Below are 26,517 nucleotides of genomic sequence, written 5' to 3' on the forward strand. Positions count from 1 at the left end.
GTTATCAGTGGCAAAAAAAAGACTATTAATAAGTTAATATTGTTCTGGTTAAATAAAATCTTTTGTCTTGTTTGCGTATTTACTCAAGTAATGAAATTCAAACCTGAAGGGAAACAATGAACTCACAATCTTAGCATCCTGACAAATCAAAGTGTCTCTTTCCAGCCTTCATCCACATGTAGCTCTAATTCTCTATCCTCCACCCCACATATTCACACTGAATTCAGACATTTCCGTGGTATTACACAGCCTCCATATCCACAGTTAGTGGTAACAGAGTGCTCAATAAGAATTCATAGCTCCTGTCATAGTTCCTTGACTTTGGGACATTTGGGGTATTGACAACCTTTTAAAAATGATCAATAACTCTGCTGTGAGGATTTCTGTATCACTTTTTCCTGTAGAATTATTTTTGCGGAACATATTCCTAAGTTTGGGGTAACTAGGTCGCCATAGGTATACATTCCCATATGCTCACATTTCTGGTCGAGGAACGGAAGAGTGATCAGCTAAGACAGAGACACCTATAAAATAGGCTGCAAGCCGAATCACACTGTGAATTTCTGTAATGGTCTCCCCTCTCGAAAGAGGAACAGGCAGCTCATTGCTTGGGATTCCTCTGAAACCTCTGGCTCTTGTTTATCCTCTCCACTTGGAGGCGAGAGCCCATGGTAGAAGGACAGATAGTGTGAGCTTCATTGCGCCGGCCAAGAGGACCCACATGCGGTCCCAGGGCATTTCTTAGTGCCTGCTGGGAGTGGCCACCAGTTGTCTCTTTTTCTTTTTCTTTTTCCTTCTTTCTTTTTTTTTTTTTTGAGACAGAGTTTCACTCTTGTCACCCAGGCTGGAATGTAATGGCACGATCTTGGCTCACTGCAACCTCTGCCTCCCCAGTTCAAGTGTTTCTCATGCCTCAGCCTCCCGAGTAGCTGGGATTACAGCAGTTGTCTCTTTTAAGTCCTTCATGTCATTTGTTTCCATTTTGGCCCCTGCTTATTTTTTAAAAAGTAGATAGATGTGAGATAATTTTGTTCCATTTGAACAAAACTTTTTCACTATTTAAAAATTAATAATCTCGATATTACCTTAAATCTCTTCCCTCTTGACACTGTGCATTTGGCTAAAGGTTATCTTTATGTTAGTTAATACCCAGATCTTGAAAGAGGGTTATGTTTCTAAATTTGGGGTATGAAACATTCCCCTTTGACCGGGCGCGGGGGCTCATGCCTATAATCCCAGCACTTGGGGAGGCCGAGGTAGGCGGATCACTTGAGGTCAGGAGTTCAATATGAGCCTGGCCAACATGGCAAAACCCCATCTCCATTAAAAATATAAAAATTAGCCCGGCATGGTGGCACACGTCTGTAATCCCAGCTACTCACAAGGCTGAGGCATGAGAATGAAAAAAGAAGGAAGGAAAGAAGGAAGGAAGGAAGGCAGGCAGGCAGGCAGGCAGGCTCGCTCCCCTCCCCTCGGAAGCTCCTGAAGAGAAGAAATCTTAGTCCCATATTCTTCCAGGCCCAAGAATCCTTGGCTGTGGGTGGAGCGAGACTTCCAGGAAAGTCGCCGATGAGGCTCTGTGATTGCAGAGATCACATGCATTCCGTAAACTCCACCCAGGAGCTCTGTGCGAAGGACTGACATGAACAAAAACAAGTGGTGTTTCTAATGGGCAGGACCAGGTTTCTTTACATGCAGGGGACCCAAGAATGACAGACAAAGAACATCCCCAGAGTAGAAAGTCTAGTGCATGCCATGAAGCCAAACGCTGAGATCCCCTTGCTTGCTCATGGCCCCTGAGCATCCCCTCTGCACAAGGGCCCTGCTGGACGTGAAGATACAGCAGTGGACAAAGTGAAGGGGTCCCTGTCCTCCTAGCACTTGTGGTCTGGGTCTGAAATCAACAGGCGGCAGCCTCCCTCTTATACAGAGTCCCTGGGCCGCTGCCTTGTTTATGTACAGCCCATGAGCTGAGATTGGTTTTTACATTTATAAAGGATTGAAAAAAGGTCAAAAGAATAATATTTAATGACACAGGAAAATGATGTAAAATTCAAATTTCAGTGTCCATACATAAAGTTTCGTAGGACACAGCTGCGCCCACATTTGCATACTGTCCCCAGCTGAGCAGAGTGGTGGCAGGGGCCTGGCACCCGGCACCCTGAGCTATGGACTGTGTTTACAGAAGATGCTTGCCAGCTTCCAGCATGCCAGCCTCACATCAGGGGCCTTGCACCTGCAGTTTGCAACCTGTGCCCTGCCCTGTGGCTGACGTCATCCTACCTCTGCAAAGGCAGGTCCCCAACCAAATCATCTTCCTTTCTCTGGAGGCCAACAGCACTTTCCTCCTAGTGGGTACAACCGAGGTTCCTCTAGACGTGTTGAACACACACGTGCACACATGTGCCCACGTGCATCCACACACACAGCTGCAGCACAAAGTGGAGAGTCGGGCTGTGCTCACCCAGGTGCTGCATCTTCTACCTGTTGGCATTGACTGAGGATGCCTTCTGGGCCAGGAGCCATGAATGGGGCTTTGCACATATAGAGGTGCAGTCCTCTGACAGCCTGGCGGGGTGGGTATCGCTACCGCATGTTGTAGGCCAAGAAACCGAGGCCCTGAGACACACTTCAAAGTGGGGGAGGCCCAGGGTGTGACTGACACGTCAGGACATGTCTCTGCCCATGCCACCATGTGGTGCACACTCTGTAAGTGCCTGTTGACCTGGTTTCTTCCTGGCCTAAGGTGGGTGGGCGGTAGCCATGTCAGGGTGTCCCTGCTGGGGGCTTCCATCCCTGCTCCAGTTCCGACCCTGAGGTTGGCGGCCCACCCCACTTCACAGAGGAGGAAATGCAGCCTTCGAGAGGGTGAGTCTCTTGCTCAAGGTCACAAAACCAGGTTAGATGCTGAAGCCGGAAGATAAACCACGTCTATTTGGAGCCGAAGCCTTTCTCTGAGTGTCAGGGCCACAGGGGGTGAGCACCTCGTCTTCACGGAGGTGCTGGGATACCTCCGCAGTCCTCGTAAGAGCCACTGTACCTGTCTACACCACCATGCACACTCCTCTGGTTGCTTCTTACAGCACACCAGTCATGCATAGCACCAGGCAGGTGCCCCCAAATGGGTTCTAGAACAATCAGTGTCACGGAACTCAGCCTCCCCTCTCTTTTTCCAAGACAACCAATGCATCACTTTCCTGCCGAACATTCTATGGAAAGAACCATTCGAAAACAGCCAGACTCAAAGCCGAAGCACATTAAATCCAGCCTCCCTCTATGGGAGCCGCACAGTGCCCACTGTGTCTTCTGGCTCCTTTTGTCCTGGGGGAAAAACACTGCAATCCTCTAAACACATCCCATTATCCTCCATTCTTTACCCGATTTGTGGATTCAAACAATTCTTATTCAGTGGAATAAGGAGCAATTAACAGGACTAGGGATTTATTAAGGATAAGTCATGCCAGACAGTTTTGACAGCTTGTTTTGAGTGTGACAGAATTACAAAATCCGAGGCTAGATGCATTATGTATTTAGACTTTTGTGCAGCATCTAATACCAGGCTTGTGAAATTATTCTTGCCAAATGGTCTGAACCCGCCTGGATGAGAACAGTCTCATGTACCGGAAACTGACTCAAAGATCAGAGACAAAGGATAAATGACATTCAGCCATGCACCCAGATGGGGGTCGGCGTGGCAGAGGTAGGGAGTGGTGTTTCACGAGGGGCTGCAAAGGTCAATGTTAGGGTTTGTTTCCTGTAACATCTTCATTATTATCTGGAGGGAAGGGCACACTGCCGGCCACCAGGGCTGTGTGGGACGGTGGGAAGCTCCAGCCTCTGGGAGCTGATGCTCACCCTGCAGCTGCTCAGCAGTGACCGAACACGAAGAGGCCACAGAGGCACTGGAGCAACACGGAGGCTGGGTCGGTGCCCCCAACACCCCCGCCACCCAAGAACAACCCACAGAAGGCAGGCAGGGACAAAGCCCATCAGCCTCATGGACTTGGATAGTGGGGAGGGCCCCAGGGTCCCCCAGTCATAAAGCGTCAGTGGGTTGGGCTGTGTCCCCCAAAGACACACTCAAGTCCTAACCCCAGTACCTGTGAATGTGACCTTATTCAGAAAAAGGGTCTTCGCAGATAGACTCAGTTAGGATGAGATCATATTAGGATAGGATGGGTACTAATCCCATGTGACCGATTCCTTACAAGAAGAGACCCAGACCACATGGGGGAGAAAGGCCGTGGGACTACAGAGGCAGAGGCTGGGGTGATAGGTCTCTAATCCTAGGAGCACCAAGGGTTGCCACCACCACCAGAAGCTAGAAAGAGCCATGGACTAGATTTTCCCTCTGAGCCTCCAAGAAAAATATGAGCCTACCAACACCATGGTCCTGGACTTCTGGCCTTTGACCTGTGAGGGAATCATTTCTGCGTAAGACACCTGGATTGTAGTGCTTAGTTATGGAAGCCGGAGGTGCTAATGGAAGTCTGATTTCAGAAGTGAAGAATTAATAATGGAGTCCAATGGCCCCCGCTTCTGCCTCGAGGCTGGAGGTGGGGTGGTAAACTCAGGCACTGCGCAAGCCACACCTGCCAAAGGGTAGCTTCATTTTCCCTCCAAGATACGAATGACAAAAGAAGAACTTTCCTCTAAGGCGGGGGTCCTCAACCCCCAGGACTTGGACCAGTACCAGTCTGCAGGCTGTCAGGAACCAGGCCGCACAGCAGGAGGTGAACAGCAGGCCGGTGAGCGAAGCTTCATCTGTATTTATAGCTGCTCCCCATTGTTCACATTACTGCCTGAGCTCCACCTGCTGTCAGATCAGCAGCGGCATTAGATTCTCATACGAGCACAAACCCTATTGTGAACGGCATATGCAAGGGATCTAGGTTGTGGGCTCCCTATGAGAATCTAATGCCTGATGATCTGTCACTGTCTCCAATCACCCCTGAGATGGGACCATCTAGTTGTAGGAAAACAAGCTCAGGGCTCCCACTGATTCTACATTACAGTGAGTTGTATAATTATTTCTTTATATATTACAATGTAATAATAGAAATAAAATGCACAATAAATATAATGTGCTTGAATCATCCCCAAACCATCTCCCCCTCCCTCCCTGGTCATTGGAAAAATTGTCATCCATGAAACCGATCCCTGGTGCCATAAATGTTGGGGACTGCTGCTCTAAGGGGCCTGAGGGAAGACTCATAAAGGTTAGGGACCACTGTTCTAAGGGGCCCGAGGGAAGATTCAGGTCTATTAGGTGGTGGCTAGCACAACCCTCAGCACCTGGCAGCACAGCTGCACCTGTTGTTTGTATTTATGAAATGGAACACACATGCCATCAGCACCTGGTGAATTACCCCTAACGCCATGCTATGCTACTATCATCTTTCTCTCTCTCTCAGTACTTCACACCCTCAGATGATGGCTATTTTTGTCTGTTCAGGAATATTGAATCACCTGTTTATTTCTTCTCCCTGAGGATAGTATAGCATTTCATCTTTCTTTCTTTCTTTTTTTTATTTTTTGAAACAGAGTTTCACTCTTTGTTGCCCAGACTGGAGTGCAATGGTACAATCTCGGCTCACTGCAACCTCCGCCTCCTGGGTTCAAGCGATTCTCCTGCCTCAGCCTCCCGAGTAGCTGGGATTACAGGCATGCGCCATCACACCCGGTTAATTTTGTATTTTTAGTTTCTCCATGTCGGTCAGGCTGGTCTCAAACTCCCGACCTCAGGTGATCCACCTGCCTCGGCCTCCCAAAGTGCTGGGATTACAGGCGTGAGCCACCACACCCGGCTCATCTTTCTTTATTTCCAAATTCTAAATGCAATGTTTCCCCATCTTAAACAGAATATTTGGTTGATCAGAACATTGCGCTTCTGCTCATGTAATATATTCTGCTACAGATTTTCAAATTTGTTCCAGCCAGTACCGGTAGGACCACAGACTCCATCTCAGGCCCACACCCAACAGGGCTTAGTATACTGCAAAACTACTGTCTGGATAAACAGGGCTTCCTAGACCCCAAAGCCACACTATTTGTGTCTTATCTATGAAACACCAATTCTGATCTTGTGGACTCTTTTTATATCATGCTAGTCTTGATCAGCTAAAACCTGACATCCCAGACACAACGTCATTAAATTAAATACCCAGTAGGTGAACAGGTGCCTAACATCAAATTAAATACCCAGTATGTGAGCAGGTGCCTAACTCCACTGTTTTTCTTGATATTGTATCACTTTCCTAGAGTCTTCACAAAATATCAGAAATAGTCCCCAACTCCTCATAGAATTAACATGACATAGCTATTATCAATTACTTATTCTTTCATTTTCCAGACATTGAAAACCTATTATGAGCAAAATCTCATGCTAGGGAATGGGGGTACAAGATTAAAAATGTAATTAAGGATAGAAATGTGTTACAGTACATACACAGCTAGAATAAAATGCAGAATTTAACAAATATCCTAAAAAATGCTATAAAAATACTTTTGATGTTCAGAAGGTGTGAGAGAATATCTGATATCTTAATTTTCCACAAATTCATCTTTGTAAAAAAGTGACAAAGTGTCATTCCAACTCAGTGTCGGGGGAGCAAGGCTTATTTGATACACGGCACTGGTAAACGCCATGATGTTCACCCAGAAAACACCCTCCATATCGACTCCACAAGTAGACAGAAAAGAAAAGCATGCAGTAATGGAAGAAAATTCAGAAAGCGATTTGTGTAACAAAGGGCTGGCAGGGGACATTCTCAAACAAGACGGGGTGCCCAATGCCTTCGTGGACGGGGAGGTGTCCATGGGGGAGAGGAGCTACCGCACACAGATCACAGCCAGAGGAGGCACGCATCAGGCGGGACAGGGAGAGTTACTAGCCCCACATTCACAATGGCATAAAAGACAAACCACCCAGTAGAATACTGGGCAAAGGCTACAAATACACACCTCGAAATAAGAAATCCAAATAGCATGCTGGTGGAAAGATGCTTAACTGCACTGGTAGTCAATGAAAGGGGAATGAAGGCAATAGCGAAATACCATCTTTCACTGGTTAGATTACCAAAATTAAAAGAATGCTATTATCCAGCACTGGCAAAATGCAAGAAAGCAGCCTCTGTCATCCACTGCTGGCTGGAATATCCATACTGCAGCCTTCAGAGAAGCAGTCCAACAACATGGGTTCGGGTTAAAATGTTCCTACCTTTTGACCCCTGCCTTTCAAGAATCTGTCCTGGAGAAATCCAATCAACAATACCTAAGGATGCATCACCATGAAGGCTGCAGTGTCGCTGTGTGGTGGCAAAACACCAAGAACAATATGTGTCCATCTGTAGAATGGTCTTCTTAACTGGAAAACATCCATATCCTAGGCAGCCATGCTTTTCTTTTCTTTTTTCTTTCTTTTTTTTTTTTTTGAGACGGAGTCTTGCTCTGCTGCCCAGGCTGGAGTGCATTGGCATGATCTCAGCTCACTGCAACCTCTACCTCACGGGTTCAAGTGATGCTCCTGCCTCAGCCTCCCAAATAGCTGGGACTACAGGCACCTGTCACCATGCCCAGCTAATTTTTGTATTTTTAGTAGGGACGGGGTTTCACTATTATTTTAAAATGTCGAAGCCAAAAACCTGCACAGCTGCTGCCTGGTGTCTGAGCAAGTGTAGTGTTGGCAAGGGCAAGGCTCTTGACTTCGATGGGAATGGAATGGGGTCGGGAGGTAGACATGCGTCTTTTCTCTTATCTCTTGCTAAAATCATCATGTGTTACTTTGATAATTAATTTTTTTTTTCTTTTGAGGCAAGGTCTCACTGTCACCCAGGCTGGAGTACAGTGGTGCAATCACACAGCTCATTGCAGCCTCGTCCTCTTGGGCTTAGATGATCCTCCCTCCTCAGCCTCCTGAGTAGCTGGGACCACAAGTACACGCCACCACACCCTGCTAATATATTTTTTTTTTTTTTGTATTTTTTGTAGAGACAGGATCTCCCTGTGTTGCCCAGGCTGGTCTCAAAATCCTGAGTTCTAGCCATCCTCCCATCTTGGTCCCCCAAAGTGCTAGGATTACAGGGGTGAGCCACGGCAGCTGGCCTTAACATTTTTCACAAAGAAATATTTGAAAACGCACATAGAGTCATGAGACATGTGAGTATTTGGCCTACCTGATTTGCACAGGGCCTGGAGAGCCACACACAGGGGTCCCGGCCACTGCTGGGCCAGTGCAGGGGTCTCCAGGAGCCTCTCCTGAGGCGTGGCCCTGGTGGCCCCGAAGGAGTTCAGGCTCCTTCCCCAAACCTTCAGGCAGCTTGAGAGCTCCTTTGCTAAATAGATGAGCTTACTAGTGGGCCTCAGAAATGCCCTCAAATATTAGAAATGACCATTAGTCCTGCATTTTCTTAGAGAAGGGACAGCAGAGCTCTCCAGAACACACACGCCCAGTCTCCATGTGGCTGGAGAGGGCTCCTTTCCTCTGATGTTTTCAGAAAGTTCAGGAAAAAGGACATGAGAAGGGCCCAAAGAGCCTAATTAACTTTGACTTGACTTCAACAATGGACAGGAGAATAAGACCCCTTTTAATATAAAATTAAAATCTCTCCACCGGAGCCTTATGCTCGCCAGCGCTTTCTTTCATTGCTTTAAATTGGTCTTCTCGGCCGTGTAGGACTCTGGCGGGCAGGCCCAGGAGCCCAGACTCGCCCGTTCTTGGGCAAGTGTGTTCACATAGCTCTGACAATGCCAGCTCTCGGTCATTGTCACTCTTCCTTCTCTGTCCCAGGTTAAGCTACGCCATGGGGGGATCAGCTGCTGCCAACGTGGAGGCCAAGCTGGGATCACTTCTTCATTCTAACTGGAGAGAAGGGAAGTTAAGAGTCCAGCAGAGGGTGGGTGGGTAGACAGTGGCACTCAGAAATGTCAGCTGGACCCCTGGCCCCGCATAGGCAGGACAGCAAGGCTGTGGCTCTCCAGGGCCAGCTGAAGAACAGGACACTGTCTCTGCTGCCACAAAGCGTCAGAGACTCCCATCTTATTTGAAGCACGGCCGTCTTGGTCTTCCTGAACTTCCCTGTTCTGTTAGAGACCTGGTTATAGACAAGGCTTCTCTACCTAAGAAAAAACAACTTTGGGCCGGGTGTGGTGGCTCATGCCTGTAATCCCAGCACTTTGGGAGGCCAAGGTGGGCAGATCACAAGGTCAGGAGATCAAGACCATCCTGGCTAAGATGGTGAAACCCTGTCTCTACTAAAAATACAAAAAAATTGCCAGGCATGGTGGCGGGCACCTGTGGTCCCAGCTTCTCAGGAGGCTGAGGCAGGAGAATGGAGTGAATGCAGGAGGCGGAGCTTGCAGTGAGCAGAGATAGCACCACTGCACTCCAGCCTGGCCGACAGAGTGAGACTCCGTATCAAAAAAAAAAAAAAAAAAGAAAAAGAAAAAACAACTTTGTCCCACACATGAGTATTCTGGGCTTCAGCACCTGGAGGTTCCGAAGACCCCAGGAGGGGGAACTGGACAGTTGGCTCCCGGCGAGTAGCCAGAGGCTAGGAGTGGCTGTTTCCCAGTCTTTCATGGGAAACCAGGAGTCCGATGTTCTATGTGAAATCTTGATCCACATTATGTGGGCTGGATTTGGACCCTGAGCCTCCAACCATCCACGTGGCTCGGGTCTTCGGCCATCACCCTCACCCATCACAGCTTCAGATGCCTCTGGCCTGTGTTTGTTTCCTAACCTGCTATAACAAAGTGTCCCAAGCTAGGGCCTTGAAACAACAAAAATTCACTCTCTCACAGCTCTGGAGGCCAGGCGGCCAACACTGAGGAACCAGCAGGGCCATGATCTCTCTGTGGGCTCAGGGAAGGTCCTTCCTTCCCTCTTCTTGGTTCCGGTGGCTGCTGGCAACCCTCGGCATTCTTTGGCTTGTGGATGCATCACTGCACCCCTGCCTCCCAGGGCCCTTGGCATTCTCCCTGGTGTATGTCTTTGTGTCTCCATCTTATCTTCTTATAAGGATGCTGGCCACTGGGTTAGGCCCCGCCCCACCCCACCCTGCTCCAGTATGACCTCATCTTAACTGACAACATCTACAAAGTTTCTATTTCCAAATAAGGTTACCCTTCAAGTTTCTTTTCTTTCTTTTTTTTTTTTTAATTTTTTGAGACAGAGTCTCACTCTGTCACGCAGGCTGGAGTGCAGTGGCGTGATCTCAGGTCACTGCAACCTCTGCCTCCCTGGCTCAAGCCATTCTCCTGCCTCAACCTCCCGAGTAGCTGGGATTATGGGCACCTGCCACCACGCCCAGCTAATTTATTGTATTTTTAGTAGAGATGGGTTTTACCATGTTGGCCAGGCTGGTCTCGAACTCCTAACCTCAAGTGATCCACCAGCCTCAGCCTCCCAAATTATGGTATTATAGGCATGAGGCACTGTGCCCAGCCCACACTGGATGCAAATTTGGGGGGCACTGTTCAATCCAGTGCACTGCTTCACCGGATTTGGGGCACGGTTCCACAACCACCTTAGCCTCTTCCTGTCCTGCCGACGTGTCTCTCTCCACATTGGCCCTAACTATAGTCAGAGGTCCACAACTGGCAGCAAAGGTTTTTAAATGGAAATAAACACACATCACCAGCAGGGTCTTTTTTTTTCTTTTTTTTTTTTTTTTTTTTTTTTGAGACAGAGACTCACTCTGTTACCCAGGCTGGAGTATAGTGGCACAGTTATAGCTCACTATAGCCTTAAACTCCTGGGCTTAAGCAATCTTCCTCCCTCAGCCCCTCTCCCCTCCACAACCCCTGCACCTGCCCAGGTAGCTGGAACTACGGATGTGGACCACCATGCCCAGCTATATTTTTTAAGACAGTTTTTTACAAATGGGATCTTGCTATGTTGCCCAGGGGTCTTGAAATCCTGGCCTCAGGTGATCCTCCTACCTTAGCCTCCCAAAGTGCTGGGATTATAGGTGTGAACCACTGCCTAAGGCCAGGCAGCCTTAGATCATTCTTTATATGGTTACAGCCACAACTTCCTCTAAACACTGGCATGCTGGATTTGAGTGAAGAAAATTCCTGACTTTTATAGAACAGGGTTTCTCCACCCTCAGCACTACTGCCGTGGGAGACCCAGTGATCCTGTGTTGTGGGGCCGCCCTGTGCACTGTGGTGCTGAGCAGCGTCCCTGGCCTCCACCCACTGCATACCAGGAGCCTCTCCTCCCCTCCAGTTGTGAAAACCAGGAATGTCTCCAGCCACTGCCAAATGTCCCTTGGGGAACAAAACCATCCTCAGTTGAGAACCACTGGCATAGAACCTAGCTCCAAAAGTAGAAACTTGGGCTCAGTCATTCTACTGGGACGAAGGCTCTCTGCTTTCCAGTCTGATGGCCTCCCCGCCTTGGCCTTCCACATAGTTTTGTTCAGGTGGAGCCCTTTGTGCAGTTTGTCTTGACATCCTTGGCTATAAACTGAGCCCAGAACCAATCTGACTGTCCCCAGACACAACCCGCCTAGTTCCTACAGGCATGCGTGCCCTGTGTCCTCAGGCCTCAACAGAGATCCGGTGCTGCAAACTGTGTGATCACTCACTCTTTCCTCTAGGTGTTAACAGGCTTCTCATTCCAGAAAGCCTTTTTTAAAAGGAAAATTTGGGCTTATACTATGCCAAAATTCTTGACAAGTAATTGCCTTCCGTGCTAAATGTTCATGTTTTTAGAAACAGAGATTCAAGAAATAGAATCTAAATAACATGTAGGTAATTAGGCTAGCCATGACATTTAAGTTCGAGAGGCTTCGATGACCAATTTAGAAGTTTTAAAACAGTGTCTGGACTGCGCAGTCTGGTGTTGGACACCGCCAAGCCTTCAACCGGCCGGTCCTGACTTACAGGCTGCTCAAAGTACGTCCTTCTCTTCCTCTCTCTGCAGTGTAGGATATCGGCACTTCCTTGTCAGATGGGGTTGTGCCCACAGAGACACGGCCAGCGTTCAGAGAGGGGATAATTCCTTATTTGTACTTCTGTTTCCTAAGAGCAGCCCGGTTGACCCTCTGGGAGCATTCTCTGCATTCAGCTTCACACAATCACACCAGGCAGACAGCAAATAGGGAATCCCAGCAAGAATGTCAGGCCCAATGGGTGCTGGCCTAAGAGAGAGCCTGGGCAGAGCTCCAGGGCAGTGCCTCAGAAGTGGAGAAAAGGCTTTTTTTGCTTCACCAGTTCCCTAGAGCCACCTAAGCCCTGAGCCTCTGGCCACTGTCAGCCCAGAAGCAACAGCAAGAAGCCCTAAGCAAGACGAGCGGCCCTCGCTGTGTGCACTGTCACTTCCCCTGCGTGGATCAGGTTAAAGTGTGAGAACCAGATCAACCTGGATTCCAGACTGACAGCTTGAGCAAATAAAGCAAGATATGCATCAGCATCTGCTCAAACTAATACATAAGATTTTGCAGAGATCGATGTCTAGGAGGATACTTCATAAGTTAAAATGATACTAACATTTAGAGAGGAAAAATTCGTTCTGAAAATTCAGCATGATTGGTTTTATAGCTGATTGATGACAAAGCTAGCTTCGTGGGTTCTGCTCACAGAAGAGAGCTGTGTCTCTGTGTGTCCCTGCAGGCTCTGTGTCTTCCTGTAGGTCACTGCCTTTCTCAACTGTTCTTAAACAGCCTTCTCCAGCTCTTTAGAAGGAGGACCCCAGATGGGCCGGGCGCGGTGGCTCACGCCTGTACTCCCAGCACTTTGGGAGGCCGAGGCGGGCAGATCACAAGGTCAGGAGATCCAGACCATCCTGGCTAACACGGTGAAACCCCGTCTCTACTAAAAATACAAAAAATTAGCCGGGCGTGGTGGTGGGTGCCTGTAGTCCCAGCTACTACTCGGGAGGCTGAGGCAGGAGAATGGCATGAACCTGGGAGGCGGAGCTTGCAGTGAGCCGAGATGGCGCCACTGCACTCCAGCCTGGGCGAGAGTGCGAGACTCCGTCTCAAAAATAGAAGGAGGACCCCAGATGATCCACTGCTATATTTTATGGTTCCTACCACCTCCTCCTAAAATAGGTTGCTGAGAATCTTTTTTTCCAATCAAATCCAACTGAAAAGAATTTTAATTTTAAAATCCCATAATACCTCTACAATATCTTCCCATATTATTACAATGGAAAAACTGCCTCGCTCATGGAGTTCGGTCTGCAACACACATGTGCTTGTGCCTCGCCGTCTCCTGGCTATGCGTGTTGGGAGTCCCTGGGAAACATGACGGATAAAGTTCAACTCATCAATCAGGAAAATTCATGCCCTCACACTCCACCTGTCTGAGTCTACAGTCAGAAAACAAAACGTGCTCATTTCTCCTTTACCGCGATTAACAACCAAAAGAATCCCAAATCGATACCCACTCAATGTCCTCCTAACAGGTACAAGCTCTGCACATCACTAGAGGATCTTCTATTGCAGTCAGAGTAACCAAGCATAAGCCGTAGAGTGACAACATCTGTGTGGCTCACACCACACAGGCAGCCGCAGAAACAGCGCCTCCCAAACGGCGCGGCCTCGCTCACCCTCAAAACCCACTCCGCGCCCGACAGGAACGGCTGGAGGGAGGAAAGAGCCAGGCACCTCTCATTCAGGGTCTGACATTTTCACTTGGCAGATAAGTGAATCTGCTCGGATATTCCGGCTCGGAACATGCCCGTTCGTCAAAGAGGGAGGGGAACCAAAACGAGCTTGTGCCTCATTCTCGATGGCTCTCCACGCAGAGTTAATGTGTGTTTACTCTAAGCGATGCCCAAGTGAGGCCTGCACAGCCACCTCGCCGCGGGTGCAGGGCGCGCGTCAGAATGACAGCGAGGTGCACGCTCCGGCCCGCGCAGAGCGGGGCCAGCTCCGCCACCCAGCGCGTGGGAAGTCCCGCAGCACCAGCAGGGTCCATCGCTTCGCTCCGTCCTGGTCCGGCGTGAAACCCCCAAGGGGAAAAGTGGGTATCAAATGTGAATTCCACTCGTCCACAGCGCCGGGCATTATGAAAATCTGAGCACCTTTGACCGGAGAAGCAATAGCTATGGGATTAAGGCGAATTTCTTACGGAGACGAGAAAGATGTGCAGTTTGTAATTACCTGCTCCCTGTGGTATAGAGTCCGGCCTTCTTGCCTGGATCTAACGGGACAAACTCTCAGCGGCTTTGCTCTCCCGGCATTGTTTCAGCACCCACCAAGAGGATTAAAAATAATCTCTTTCCCTTTTAATTTTGTGTCCCCCACATCCCCTCCTCCTCCCCACATCCCCTGGGGACAGCATGAATTTTTAATCCCTGAGGTTCGGGAGGGGGAGGGGGTGTTAACCCCTTGTTGAGGTGGCGACCGGAGGACTCGAAGCCTGGGGGGAAAGGTCCCCCTGCTGGCCCCGCCGGGAAGAGCACTGCGTCCCCCGAGGACACTGACATGCCTGCCTTGTATGTGCACTGCAGCGGGTCAGGGGCCCCAAAACAGGTAAGCAGGAGAAGCCGCCTTTCCTTTTCCCTGACCCAGGCACAATCCCCTGATGGCCTCAGGTGCCTCCTCTGGTGCCCAGATAGGCTGCCAGCCCACACAGCTGCTCCACGCCTTCACTTTCTCTGCTCTGAGATAGGTGACTTTGAGCTCAAACACACACACACGCACACATGCATGCACACACACACACATACATGCACACACGTGCACAGAGACACACATGCACACACATGTGCACACAGGCACACACACGCATGCATAGACACATGCACGCGTACACACGTGCACAGACACAAATGCACATGTGCACTTGCATGTGTGCACACAGACACACACACACTCGATGCAAACACTTGCTCCTGTTCCCCCAGGTTTGAGTTTCCACCCTGGCCTTTCTGATGACGTCGGGCCTTAGCATGTGGGGCTGATCGGGAAGGCGGATCAGCTGCAGGGGCTGATGTCTCAGCCTGCTCCACTCACAGCATCGGGGGGTGGCCCACTGCACTGAGCAAGGCAACCCTGGTGGCAGGTCCGGGCAATTCATAGAATTGGGTCCTGAACCTCCCCTACTGCCCCCACAGCAGCAAGGGGCTGGCGTGGAGACTAGAACGTAATGGGACTCCAGCCTCTGGTGAAGACCACAGTCAGGCCACAACTAACACGCAAAGCACAGGGCTTTCTGGGCACTGAGGGAGCAGACGCTGGGCAGCTCCTGGGCAGGAAAGACCAGGCTGGGGAGTCAGAGCTCAGCCTCTGCTCGGTGTCTGTGGACAAGAGATGCTGGAGGGCATCACCTATCTTCCTGGGAGGATGTGACTGAGGAGGTCGGCGGTTCTCTGGCTTTGGTGGGCACAGGACCTCAGCTTGGGGAAAGGGAGGTTGAGACAGCCCAGTGGTGACCTGGCTGATGTGAGAGCAGGACTGTGTTCAGCAGAAAAGGCGGCTGGATGCGCAACACATTGCAAAGTGCACGGAGAAGGCTCCGCTCAAAAACAAACAAGTGGCAAAACACTCCTGCATCCCCAATTCCCTAATGCCAAATCCAACATTTGTGGGGTTCCTGTCTTTGTGCCCGGTCAGCATGCAAGCACTTTGGGATGGACCCAGCATTGGTGCCAGGGCTCCAATCATCATGGAGTATTAATGCCGGCTGTTCCCATGTGCCCTGCCTCCAGGAAGGCCCTGAGCTGTGCGGGAGTAACAGCAGAAGCTTCAGGGGAGAGCCTTCTCTCTGCTAATGTTTGAACACTTGGGAGAGGAGGAAGGGAGAATTTCAACTGCAGATGAATCATGATCCAGAGATGGGAGAAGCCAAGAGCTTACAGGTGCACACACTCAGGCACAATGGCAGCCGAACACACACAAGGCATAAGGATACACTCAAGAAATGTACAGAATCCACAGGAGTAAGACAGAAAAGCTTTACCAAAGGACATGAAGGAAGCTGGGAATGAACAGAGCACATATCATGAGACAGGTCCAACCAACTGCCTCCCCAAAACCCCTTCTCCCTTCCTTGCCTACAAATGGGGCCTGATTTAATCCTAGAAGGCTTCAAATAGGGAGGTGACACTCAGGGCCCATCCTACCTTCCACGGGGCTGCAGAGGCTGGAAAGCAAAGCCCTACACTTCCAAGAATCATTTGCATCTGGAGGGCTCTATGGGATCAGGGTCGTGTCATTGGATGCATTCATCTGTGATTTGGAAGGCGGTGGACGGAGAGCCCAACTTCTCACCGATTCTGCTGTTCTCTGGTAAGCACCATCTGCTGTCATCGGGATTTTCTGGAGAAGACTACAACATCTTCTCATGGGAATCAGGTATGGGGAGGGTATTGTGGTATGAAGAGGCAGGTAAATTCCTTTCCATTTAAAAGAGCCCAAGTGTTTCTGAGATTTGCAACTGGAGGCTGGCAAGTATTTTATTTGGTGCAAGATTTGGCTGTAGGTAGTAAACCCTCCAGGATGATATTCTGGGCTGGGCTGTCCTCACCTGGCGGGGTCAGAGGCAGTGGGGATCCAGGTGCCATTTGAAATGGGATGCTGTAAATCCATGGCATGCAGTGGCGAAACAGGGACTTGCAGCATTACCTGTGGTCACCTGGAGTGAAGTCCCCAGGGAAGGGGAGGCTATGGATGACTGATCATCCACTGCAGCAGACAGGTCCTGGGTGGGGCTGGTTATTTCTGCAGTACTGGGAGGTTAGCAAGCCTACGGGCTGCTCTGTGCTTGAGACCTATAGTCATAGGTTTCAGGAAACTTCTCAGGTCACCAAATGCATCCAGGGCCATATTGAGTTGCCTTTCATTGTCCCATGCTACCAGGCTTCTCTCCAGTGATCAGTGACCTGCTATATGGTCACCACACTCCACTTCTTCCTCCTCCTGGACACACAGCTCGACTGTTTGCAGCCCCTCTTCCAACTAGGTGAGGACATGTGCTGGAGTCCCAGCCGTGGAACGTAGGCAGAAGCAAGGCCCCTCACTGTTAGCCCTGCCTGTAAACATTCCCCACAGAATCCTCCATGCTCTCTCTCCCAATCCACCTGCTGGATGAACGGGACTCAGGCTTGGAGGAGGAGCCACAAGACAGAAGAGCCTGGGTCCCTGAATGACCAAGTGGAGCAGAGCCCCATGCCAACCCACACTAGACTACAACATGAGCAAGAAGTCAACTCTCAATGCTCGTGGTGATCCACACTGACACCAGGCGGTGTATGGTACTTAAACTATCCTGAGAAACACCATCAGTAAAGAATCATGCCAGCAATTTAAATAAAAATCAGTGATGGTGTTTCTCTTTTTAAATAAGATAAAAAAGAAATAAAATAGAAGATGGTACACAATAAAAGCCACCAAACAAATGAAAAATGTATACAACCCTGAGTCCTAGGGATGCAAGGGCCAGGGCATCCATCTGTTGATGCTTCTTGCTCTTCTTTGAGAGGAAAGGAACATGAGGAGTGTAAGTAAAGGAGCCGGGGCTATTTATTACTCAGCATACTAACATCTGCTCATGTCCTCTAGATGGCTGAGAGATGAGACCCACGTGTCTCAGAAGAGCAGGTCCTCGGCCAATGAGAGTTATGGAAAGAAGAGAGAGTAGCAGCAGAGATAAAGGGGGAAGCTACCTCCCCTCCAGCCCCTCCTTCCGAGGACTCTTAAAGCACCAAAGGACACATGCATGGAGCAAAAATAGAGGATTGCATCAGCTCCTGAGGCTGCTCCAGGGCCAGTGACACCACCAGGAATGAAGCTGGACAAATCAAGGGAGGGCCACATCACAGCTTTCTGTGGAATTTTTTTTCTTTTTTTTTTTTTTGAGATGGAGTTTTACTTTTGTTGTCCAGGCTGGGGTGCAATGGCACAATCTTGGCTCACTGCAACCTCCGCCTACCGGATTCAAGTGATTCTCCTGCCTCAGCCTCCTGAGTAGCTGGGGCTACAGGAATGCGCCATCATGCCCGGCTAATTTTTTGTATTTTTAGTAGAGATGGGGTTTCACCATGTTGCCCAGGCTGGTCTCAAACTCCTGACCTCAGATGATCCACCTGCCTTGGCCTCCCAAAGTGCTGGGATTACAAGCGTGAGCCACCGCGTCCAGCCTCTGTTGAATATTTTATACGAAACAAAATCACGTGTCTGTGCATAGCGTTCCATCTTATTAAGAACGATGCTACTTTTTAGAATAGGAATTTCTACATTATCATGGAATTCTTTTGATTTCTAAAAAAAAACTTCAAAACTTTATGTTTTAAAATTTAACAAGTAATATGTTTATTATAGAAAAAAATTTAACAGATAAACAAAAAAAGAAAGGAGCTCAGCAGTAATACCCAGACACAAGAACTGTGACTATTGTCTCAGTGTATTTCCTGAGGCTCCCTCCTGCAGCGAACAGATACAGACATGTAAAAGGGCATCTGTATGTGCAGGTTGATAACCTCTTTTTTGCATTTAATAATAGGAAAATACGCTTCTGATTTTTTCACATGGCAATTTACAGGTTCCTGTGAACGTCATTTTCTTGCACCATCATCTTTCTCAATTGTTGCTGAAGTAATTTACTTATTAAGGTGGCATCCATGGGCCAACAACCCTTGCAAAACAATTTAGGGGTGGTCCCTGAAACTCCTGGCTGCGAAGTGTGGCCTCCAGCCCTGCAGTCCATCTGCACACCATCCCTTTCTCTTGTGCTTGCAAGAAAATGCAAGTAAGTACTAGGGACTGTTGCCACCAACCTCATTTTCAGACACTGGGGACCCTGCAGGCTGGTCTCACTGTCTCCTGGGCTCTCCGCCTTCGCCCGTGTGTGTCCCTGAACTGTGGCAGATCTGGGGACCATCTACCAAAGAGCCCTCCCACCCCACTCCTGCTAACCCCAGACTCTGCCCCTCCTCACATGCCCAGGACAGGCTGCGCCCCCACAAAGCCCTGAGCTTGGGTCTGGATTGATCTGAGGGATGTCTGTGAATGCCCCACTTGCCCTGCAGTTGGTCTAGCCACAGGCGTTAGAGGCCCTCCTGACCCATGAGATATGAGCGGGAGTTCTGGGGGCTGGGAGTGGGAGATCCTGGACAAATAAATGTCCTCCTTGTTAAAAAAGAGACCCCATGCAAAGCTGTTCACTTTTCTGCTCTGAGCACCGCCATGGGCTGACTCGCGCCCCCTCCTATTCGCTTCTTGCCCACCCCACACAACTCACCCTTCACTCTCTGAGACGTGGCGTTCACACTGGCGGCTGCTGAGGTCTCTGGGTCAGAGTGTGAGCTCCTATCAGGGAAGAATTCCTCCCCTAGTCCACACCACATGTAGACCCGGAGTGCTGATCCAAAGGAGACCAGTGCCAGGGCACATCAGCAGGAATCTGAGCCCCAAGGCTGCTGCCACCAGGGGCCAGGAGCCGGCTGCTGGGCCCTTTCTTTGTCTCCCTCCCCAGCCCACCCCGCCCGGCTGTGGTCCCTTGGTCCATAGAAAGCGTAGGCCGCTAAGCCAAAGCTGTCACTGCTGTAATATGAGGATTCAGAAGAGACGTGCTGATTTTCTTTCTGCAGAAGGAGTCAGGAATTGTTGCGGCATTGTTTGGGTATTAATAATCTTCCCAAATGAAATATCTTTAGGCTACTGTCTCATGCTGAGGACAGCCATCTGCTATAGTGGCTTCCAATTTTTTGGACATGACCCACTTCTTACACCAAAACCCATTATATAAAGTGTCACAAAACATACTTTCCTTTTCTATAAGATGTACTCTGATATTTAATATATATTTCTACATTCTTGAATGCCACTACACAGATTTCATGGCCCTCTAGTGAGTAGGAAAATTGCTGATGGACTGAATCCCCCTGCACCTCCTGGCTGGCCTGTTAGAATAGCCTGCCCTCTCATTTTGTCCATGTACAGTTGTGCAGGTTGCACACTGCACAGCTCCAGGATGTTATAGTGCCCTGTTATTTCATAGTACATAATGGGATGGGGCAGCTCTGTCAATAGTGTGGGGGCAGAGGGAAAGCTTCCCTTCTGCTCCCTGTGAAGGCTTGCTGAAATGACTGAGAAACAGATTAATGGGAGAAAAAAGCAGACAAACATTAATGTGTGTTAGCATGGGAGCCATATGAAATATGAGACTCCAACAAGGGCAAGATGGTTGAGACTTAAATACCCTTTTCATGGAGGAGAGGGAAGTGGGGGGCCGTGGGCCATTTTAGAGGTATAGTCAGTGATTCTTAGGAGAAATGAATGGATGCAGGAGGCAGACATTATCTTGTCAATGATTCTCTTAGGAAACTGAATAGGACCAGCAAGTTATGGGAAGGTGAGGGGTAGAACTGCACCGTGAACAAAGATTTTCTTCTTATGTGACAAAGCCTCCCAGGTCATCACTTTGAGCTGCCCTCAGAAGAACAGACGAAAAGTCCGGGGGTGGTGGCGACCTTTAGGCTTTTCTCTCCTCTGGTGGCTAAATCTTTCCTGGTTATTTGATCAGATTCCTCGGGAAGAGATCTTAAGACAATTGTATTTCTTTTGGAAAGAAGTTTCCTAAGTCGGATAAAGAAATTCCAGGGAGAGGCTCTCTGCACTTGGGGGCCGGAGGAGGAAACAAGGTTAGAAAGTCCAGGATTCTGAGACAGCTTCGAAGGACTTCCAACGTCCTTTAATTCAAGTGCTCGGCTTGCCAAAGCACCGTGCACTGGGGTCTCATTCTCCTCATCCTAGCGCTAGCAAATGGTATTGGAATTTGTCTAAATTAACTTATGAGTGAATTAAATTAATACTAATTTGTCAAAATTAAGTGAGTCACTAAAGCTTTCTGGGCCTCATCTGCATTTCTAAAATGAAGCTAATTACAGTGGCCCTGTTTACCTCCCAGAGTTGTTTTTTAAAACTTTTAAAGAAGCATGAGGTGTTGGTGCAAACCGGATATTGGCCTCGTCCTCACTGTTGCTGTTGGTGCTTTCTGTTTGAACTTTCCGAGTTTCATAGAGAGCGAGGCCTTGCTCTCACACTCAGCTGAGGCAGAGGACGCCCCTGAGCTCTGCTGCATCATTTACGTTCCCTCAGTGAACACACGTTTCCTGGGTCCCTGTGGGTAACACACGCCTTGCCCTGGTGATCCTGTATCCAGTGACTGGAGCTCGGAGGTTCAAAATCTAAAAGCAAATGTGAGCCCCTCGACTCCAGCTCCCTGACCCTGGGTGCCCCGCTGAGAGCAGCAGTGTGTGTGTACCCTCATTCGGGAGGCCAGCCTTTCGTCACTGGGAGAGGAGACAGGTAAGCAAATGTCAAGTAACTGCCTCCAAATTGTCTTGTGCTGTGTTGCTCTGTTTTAGGAAAAGTGCCATTAATCCAATTGGTTTAAAAAATAAATAAATAATAGGGAAATAACCACAGTGCTGAGATGCCGGCTGCATTTTGCTGAACAGACGAGGCTTTGTGCCAGTGCTGAGGAGCTATCAAGTGAAGACATCCCACCTACTGTGGCAGCGGGGGTGGTCTCCCACCTGTCACCAACAGCCCCGGGCCGAGGAGGCAGCTCTCTGAACTCTAGACTTTAGTGAGTGCTCCCCTGCAGAGCCTCCCCATTCCCGCTGTTCTGAAGACAGAGACCTCTGCGAGCGGAGCACAAGCTCCCTGCATAACATGAACATCGAGCAAGATGTGGCGCGTGAATTTCATTTCTCAAGGAGAACAGCACTAAAATCCTTGGCTAGGGAGAATGTTTCCAACAGAGCAAGGTAGTCAGTCCCCGGGAGCTGAGGTCCGTGTACATCGTGTATTACTAAACAGCTGCCCCTTCCATTCTCTCTGCTTCTACAGGCTGTCCCATAAAGTTGATAACATTGAAGGCTTCTGAGTTAGCTTGAGAATGATGTTGATTAGAATAATGAGCCTTATTTTCTAATCATTCCCCACACCACACGACCCACACCTTCCTCCCTTCTAGCCTGCTTGGAGGGTCAGCCTCAGATGATGGGGAGGGAGGCCAACCGGGCCTGGCTTTGAGGCTCCCCAGAGCCCCTGCAGTCTGCTGAGTGTGGGGCGACTATCCATGGGTCTTGCTCTAATTCAAGGGAAGCTGGGGCACCCTTCCTCGAGGGTCTTGCTGCCTGGCTGGCCAGGAGGACAGTGTGGATGGAGCCACACACCCTGAGGTCCTTCCCAGGAAGGGAAGTCTTCCAGCCTCACACCAGCCTCTATAACCATCACTCAAAGGCGGGTAAGCAGCCCTGGTACTCAGAAACCATGGCAGCCCTATAGAAGGGATGCTTTGCTTGAAGGGGCCTTTTAATACTGTCTTTGCTGGGATTCTCCCAGGGCTGTTTATCTGGAAGGTTCTGGAAACACTGGAGTGGAGGGGAAGTTTTACCGGAAGGCAGCCAATGAACGCTGTGTTTGCAAGCCGGCTGCCATGATGGGGGCAGGGTCGGGGGGGCCAGAAGTCTGCTGGGAAAATCCTAGAAGCTGGCGCAGAACACGTGCAGTGGGACGCTCGCTGTGGAGTATTCGCAACCCCTGCTCTAGGGCCTGAGAGCTGATTCCCTCCCTGCCAGGCTGAGTGCTGTCAGGCGGGGAAGGCGGAGCTGGGCAGGGGAGACAGGGGAGCCAGAGGGAAAGCAAGTCCTGCTTGGTCCTGCCAGCTGCTCCCCGGACCTACGGGTCTGGGAGTCACCAGGCTCCAGGGAGTGACCCCCCAACCATGGTCAGAGCACCCCTTGCTCATGGACGGGCGTAGGAAACCAAGGAAGGAAGGTCCTGGGTGTGGGCGTGGAAACGCTCTTCATGGAGACCTCTGCTTGCCCTTCGGGGCTCACCCGAGCCTCCTGACCGATGCTGGGGCCTCACTGCTGGGCCTCACGTGGTAAGAGCCACTGCACACCCCTGGGGCTGGGGGATTTCTGTCTGAGCCACAATGCTGCTAGTGACAAAGTATGCACAGTAGAAAAAAAAGCAGGGTCCCCACACATCCCGGGGTTCCTGCGGCGCAGCTAGATCCCAAGACCCGCCCACTGCTGAGAGGACATGTAGGCCGTCGTGGGCACCTGGCCCTCGTCTGTGTCTGTCCAAGCCCCACATCCACACCGGGGACTGAGCCAGTGCAGGCAGAGGCCCGCCTGCCGCCACAGCCCTTTCACTGGCCGCTCTCTGGGGGCCTCCTTTGACTCTTCTTCTAAGCAAGGGAGGCCTGGCCTGAGGGAAGCTGGTTTGCACATCTCCCCCGCCCACACTGCCCTCCCCAGACCCACCCCAGCCCAAGGCTAGACGGAGAGAAGAGCCCGGTATGGACACAGGCCACTTTGCACACATTGGGTCCGCACAGTGCCGAGAGGCCACTCACTCACTTTGCTTCTTCCCCTGACTCCCCTTAGGAACTCGGATTCTCAGGGGAACCAGCCTCACCCCTCCCACGGAGGAACAGCCTCTCCAAGGACCCGGTGGCATCAGCACCCTCAGCTCTGAGGACAAGGCCTGTGTTTCTTTCCACCCTGACTGAAGTCCAGAAAGGAGAAAAAAGCAGGCAGGGTGTCCTGCCACCCTGTGGCCAGCCGGGCCGGGCTGGGAACACCTCTGGCTTTGAGGCTCCTCCAGACAGGACAATGGGGGCCCAAGACCCCTCTCATTTGGCAGCTGTGTGCCTTCTTTTGTTCTTTGCTGAAGGCCAAGCTGAGCACGTGCTCTGTGAGCTGCTGGGTGGAAGGAAGAGAGTAGCCCCCGCAGTAACACCAGCCTGGCCCCCATCCAAGTCCAAGCGAGGCAAGGGCAGAGCTGACTTCACACTGCCAGATCCCCTACTTTCGAGTTTGGCCAAGTAGCCTGCTGAAGGAAGAAAACAATGCCACAGGAATGTGAATCACAGCAAGGAAGAGTTTTCTAAGTGGGAAGGATGAGAGACCTTCTAGAAGTCTCCTGGGGAAGACAGTGGAGCTCTTTGAAGCATGGGAGTGGTGGGACGTGAGGGGGTCACTCTGCTGTGAGTTAGCCAGAGGCAGGAACTGCTGAGCCACACCCCCACCACCAGGCCATGCTGTTTTCCAACACAAGGGCTTTAAAGACGAGTTCTCCAACACAAGGAACACACCTGCACGCCTACAGGGTGCACTATGTTTGCAGAGAGAAGTCTCCGTGTGATGCTGGCCTGGTCTACTTCTGGCTGAGCAGGAGCCCCGGGCAGAAGATCACCTGAGATCAGCACCAGCTCCTTGTAGCTGCGACTCTGAGATTGCCCTAGGCATACTGGTGAATGTAGCCGTCTAGCTGCTTTCAGTTGCTTTGCAGACTAAGAATTCCTGGCAAAATCGGAAAAGTTATTTCAACTTGATCGCCTTGAAGTGGAACATCCTCCAAGACAACAGAAAGCAGGGGAGGGTGTAGCCCATTTTCTCCAGGCAAATTTAATTCCATTCTGGGATTAGACACACTGGAAAGGCTCAGGACTCCCAAACGTGGACTCCTGGGTCACATCACTCAAGGATGCAGTGTGAATTCGAGGAGGGTGGAAGGTACAAGGTGGTGCCATCCCAATCCCCTCACGGCCCTCCATCTGCTGTGGGAGCTGCGGCCACTCGGCCTGACTCCCCCTGCTCTCATCAGTAATGCAGAGATGCTATTCTTTCTGCAGGGTCATTGTCAGGACTAGAAAATCACTTAAAGGCTGTTGCCCAGCAGCTGTCAATAAAGAAGGGCCATCCGGCTCCTCCCCTTCCAGCCCCTTCCTCAGAGCTCTGCGGTCATTTCTTTGGCTCTCCTTTGTCGGCCCTGTAGAGAAAGACTTCCTTTCTGCTGGCACAGGAACACTAATGATGGGTCTGATAGCCCAGATTGAAGTTATCAAAATATTAAGACTCAACTTATCTTCAAAGCTATGCTGGCTGGCACACACCCCCACACTTATACACATGGACACAATGCACACATAGACATGCACTCACATCTTCCCTGGCCCTGCTTGACAGTGGGAATCAGCTCCCGGCCGGGTGTCGGGACCAGGACTGTTCTGGATTTTGTGGAGTCACATGTCCTGCATTCAGGTGACCACAAATGACTTTGAGATTCCTGGGTGCAGGCGTCAGACCTGCAGCAGAGCAGCCAGTGGGCCTGCACGGGGTCCCTCCGGTGGACTTGCCAGACACGCCTCTTGAAGGATCCATCCTTGAGTGTGCCTTTGGGGAGGCAACCAATCCAAAAGGGATCCCTGAGAGCCCAGCCCTCTCCTGTGGGAGGTACTGACCTGTGGATGGAAATTCCTCCCTCATTCATAACTGAGGCGCATTAGAAGACTGAGGTACTTTCTGTAAGGGCTGCCTGTCAGAGCCCCATAGTTCAACCACGGCACCCGTCTGTGACTCTCCTTTCCTGCCCTGTCCTCTTTGGATGGGCACACAGCTCCAGGAATACACGGACCCCACACAGACAGCCTAGTTTGCATTATTTAAGACAGGTGCAGTGCATCAGAACAAAAGCTGCAAGAAATCCAGACCCACTTCTGTTTAGCTTTGAGTGAGTTGGATGATATTGGGGAACACCTTTCTAATAATATTTCTCTTAGAATGATGCTGAAATTGGCTTATGTGTTCTGGGCACCTAGTACCTGAGGGCTCAGAGGGGAAGGTGTCCCCTAATGGGTCTCTCTTGGTATCTTAGACTCCATCCTTCCAGCGCCCCACTCACCACCTCTGATCCTCAGGGGGAGCCCCTCTCTAGGTTGTGCAAGAACATTTCTTCTTTCTCCATAGCCAACTGTCCGGTCTGTTCCAGAAAGTGCGTCTTACAACCTGCACCCCCAACTAGAAATCTGCAGATCTTGCAGAGGGGAGGGAGTGTGGTACCCAGGAGAGCACTATTCTGCTTTGAGTGTCTCTAGGCCGCCCCTTTAGCCTCTCCTGGGCCCCCTGCTGGCCTCACCAAGAACCATGGACGCGCTATTTTTCTTCTGATGAAGAACAGTGCCGAAATGTCTTTCGACTTGACGAGACACAAAATTTAGGTACTGAGAGAGATACTTCAATTTCAAGCTTAAAGATTACTTTGGGTCCCCCAGGACTCAGAAGCAATTTAGAGCTGATACCCTGAACTAGAGAAAGGTTAGAAGATTAAGACCAACTGCTGTTTGGATAAATGGTTGGTAATTGCCCATATCCGCAATTATACACTGGCACATAATATCTTTTCCACTACCTTTCTCCTCTCCTGCGTCCCATCAGGATTGATTCGGAAGGATCCCACCTTAGTCTTCTTCTGCCGAGCCTTGGTGATGTCGTGCTCTATCTCGTCCATCAGCGCCCTGCACGCTAAACAAGACACAAAACAGCTGTGATCAGAGGAGGAGGACAGCTGGAGCCCGGCCTGTGGAGGTGGCCTCTCTGGGAGGGGCAGAGTGGCTTCCTCTGTGCCACCCTCTAGCTAGAACAGGGACAGTGCCGACGTGCCCAGGACCTGGGGAGGACTATTGTCCTCTGCAGAGTTTTCAAAGACAGTGAGACACAGACTACTTTTTTTGTGTTCCCTTTTGTACTTTGTGTTTTCAAAA

The 26,517-nt window shown here is 50.2% G+C and overlaps 1 protein-coding gene across 3 annotated transcripts in view; it reads right to left on the minus strand.

The window, feature by feature from the left end:
* Positions 1-26,278, minus strand: part of CNPY1 (canopy FGF signaling regulator 1) — a 45,342-nt gene extending 19,064 nt beyond the window's left edge. Inside the window, exon 1 of one of the 3 annotated variants that reach the window (XM_054494154.2) lies at positions 26,166-26,278. In XM_054494154.2, the coding sequence (XP_054350129.1) occupies positions 26,166-26,264 (99 nt within the window). In that variant the 5' untranslated portion in view covers positions 26,265-26,278. Of the gene's footprint in view, positions 1-14,114; positions 14,178-26,165 lie in introns of those variants that run through there. The other 2 variants (XM_054494155.2, XM_054494158.2) reach the window with 2 other exon arrangements.
* Between the last annotated feature and the right edge of the window lie 239 nt (positions 26,279-26,517).

This window comes from Pongo pygmaeus, chromosome 6 (assembly GCF_028885625.2).
Source record: "Pongo pygmaeus isolate AG05252 chromosome 6, NHGRI_mPonPyg2-v2.0_pri, whole genome shotgun sequence".
NCBI classification, from domain to species: Eukaryota; Metazoa; Chordata; class Mammalia; order Primates; family Hominidae; genus Pongo; species Pongo pygmaeus.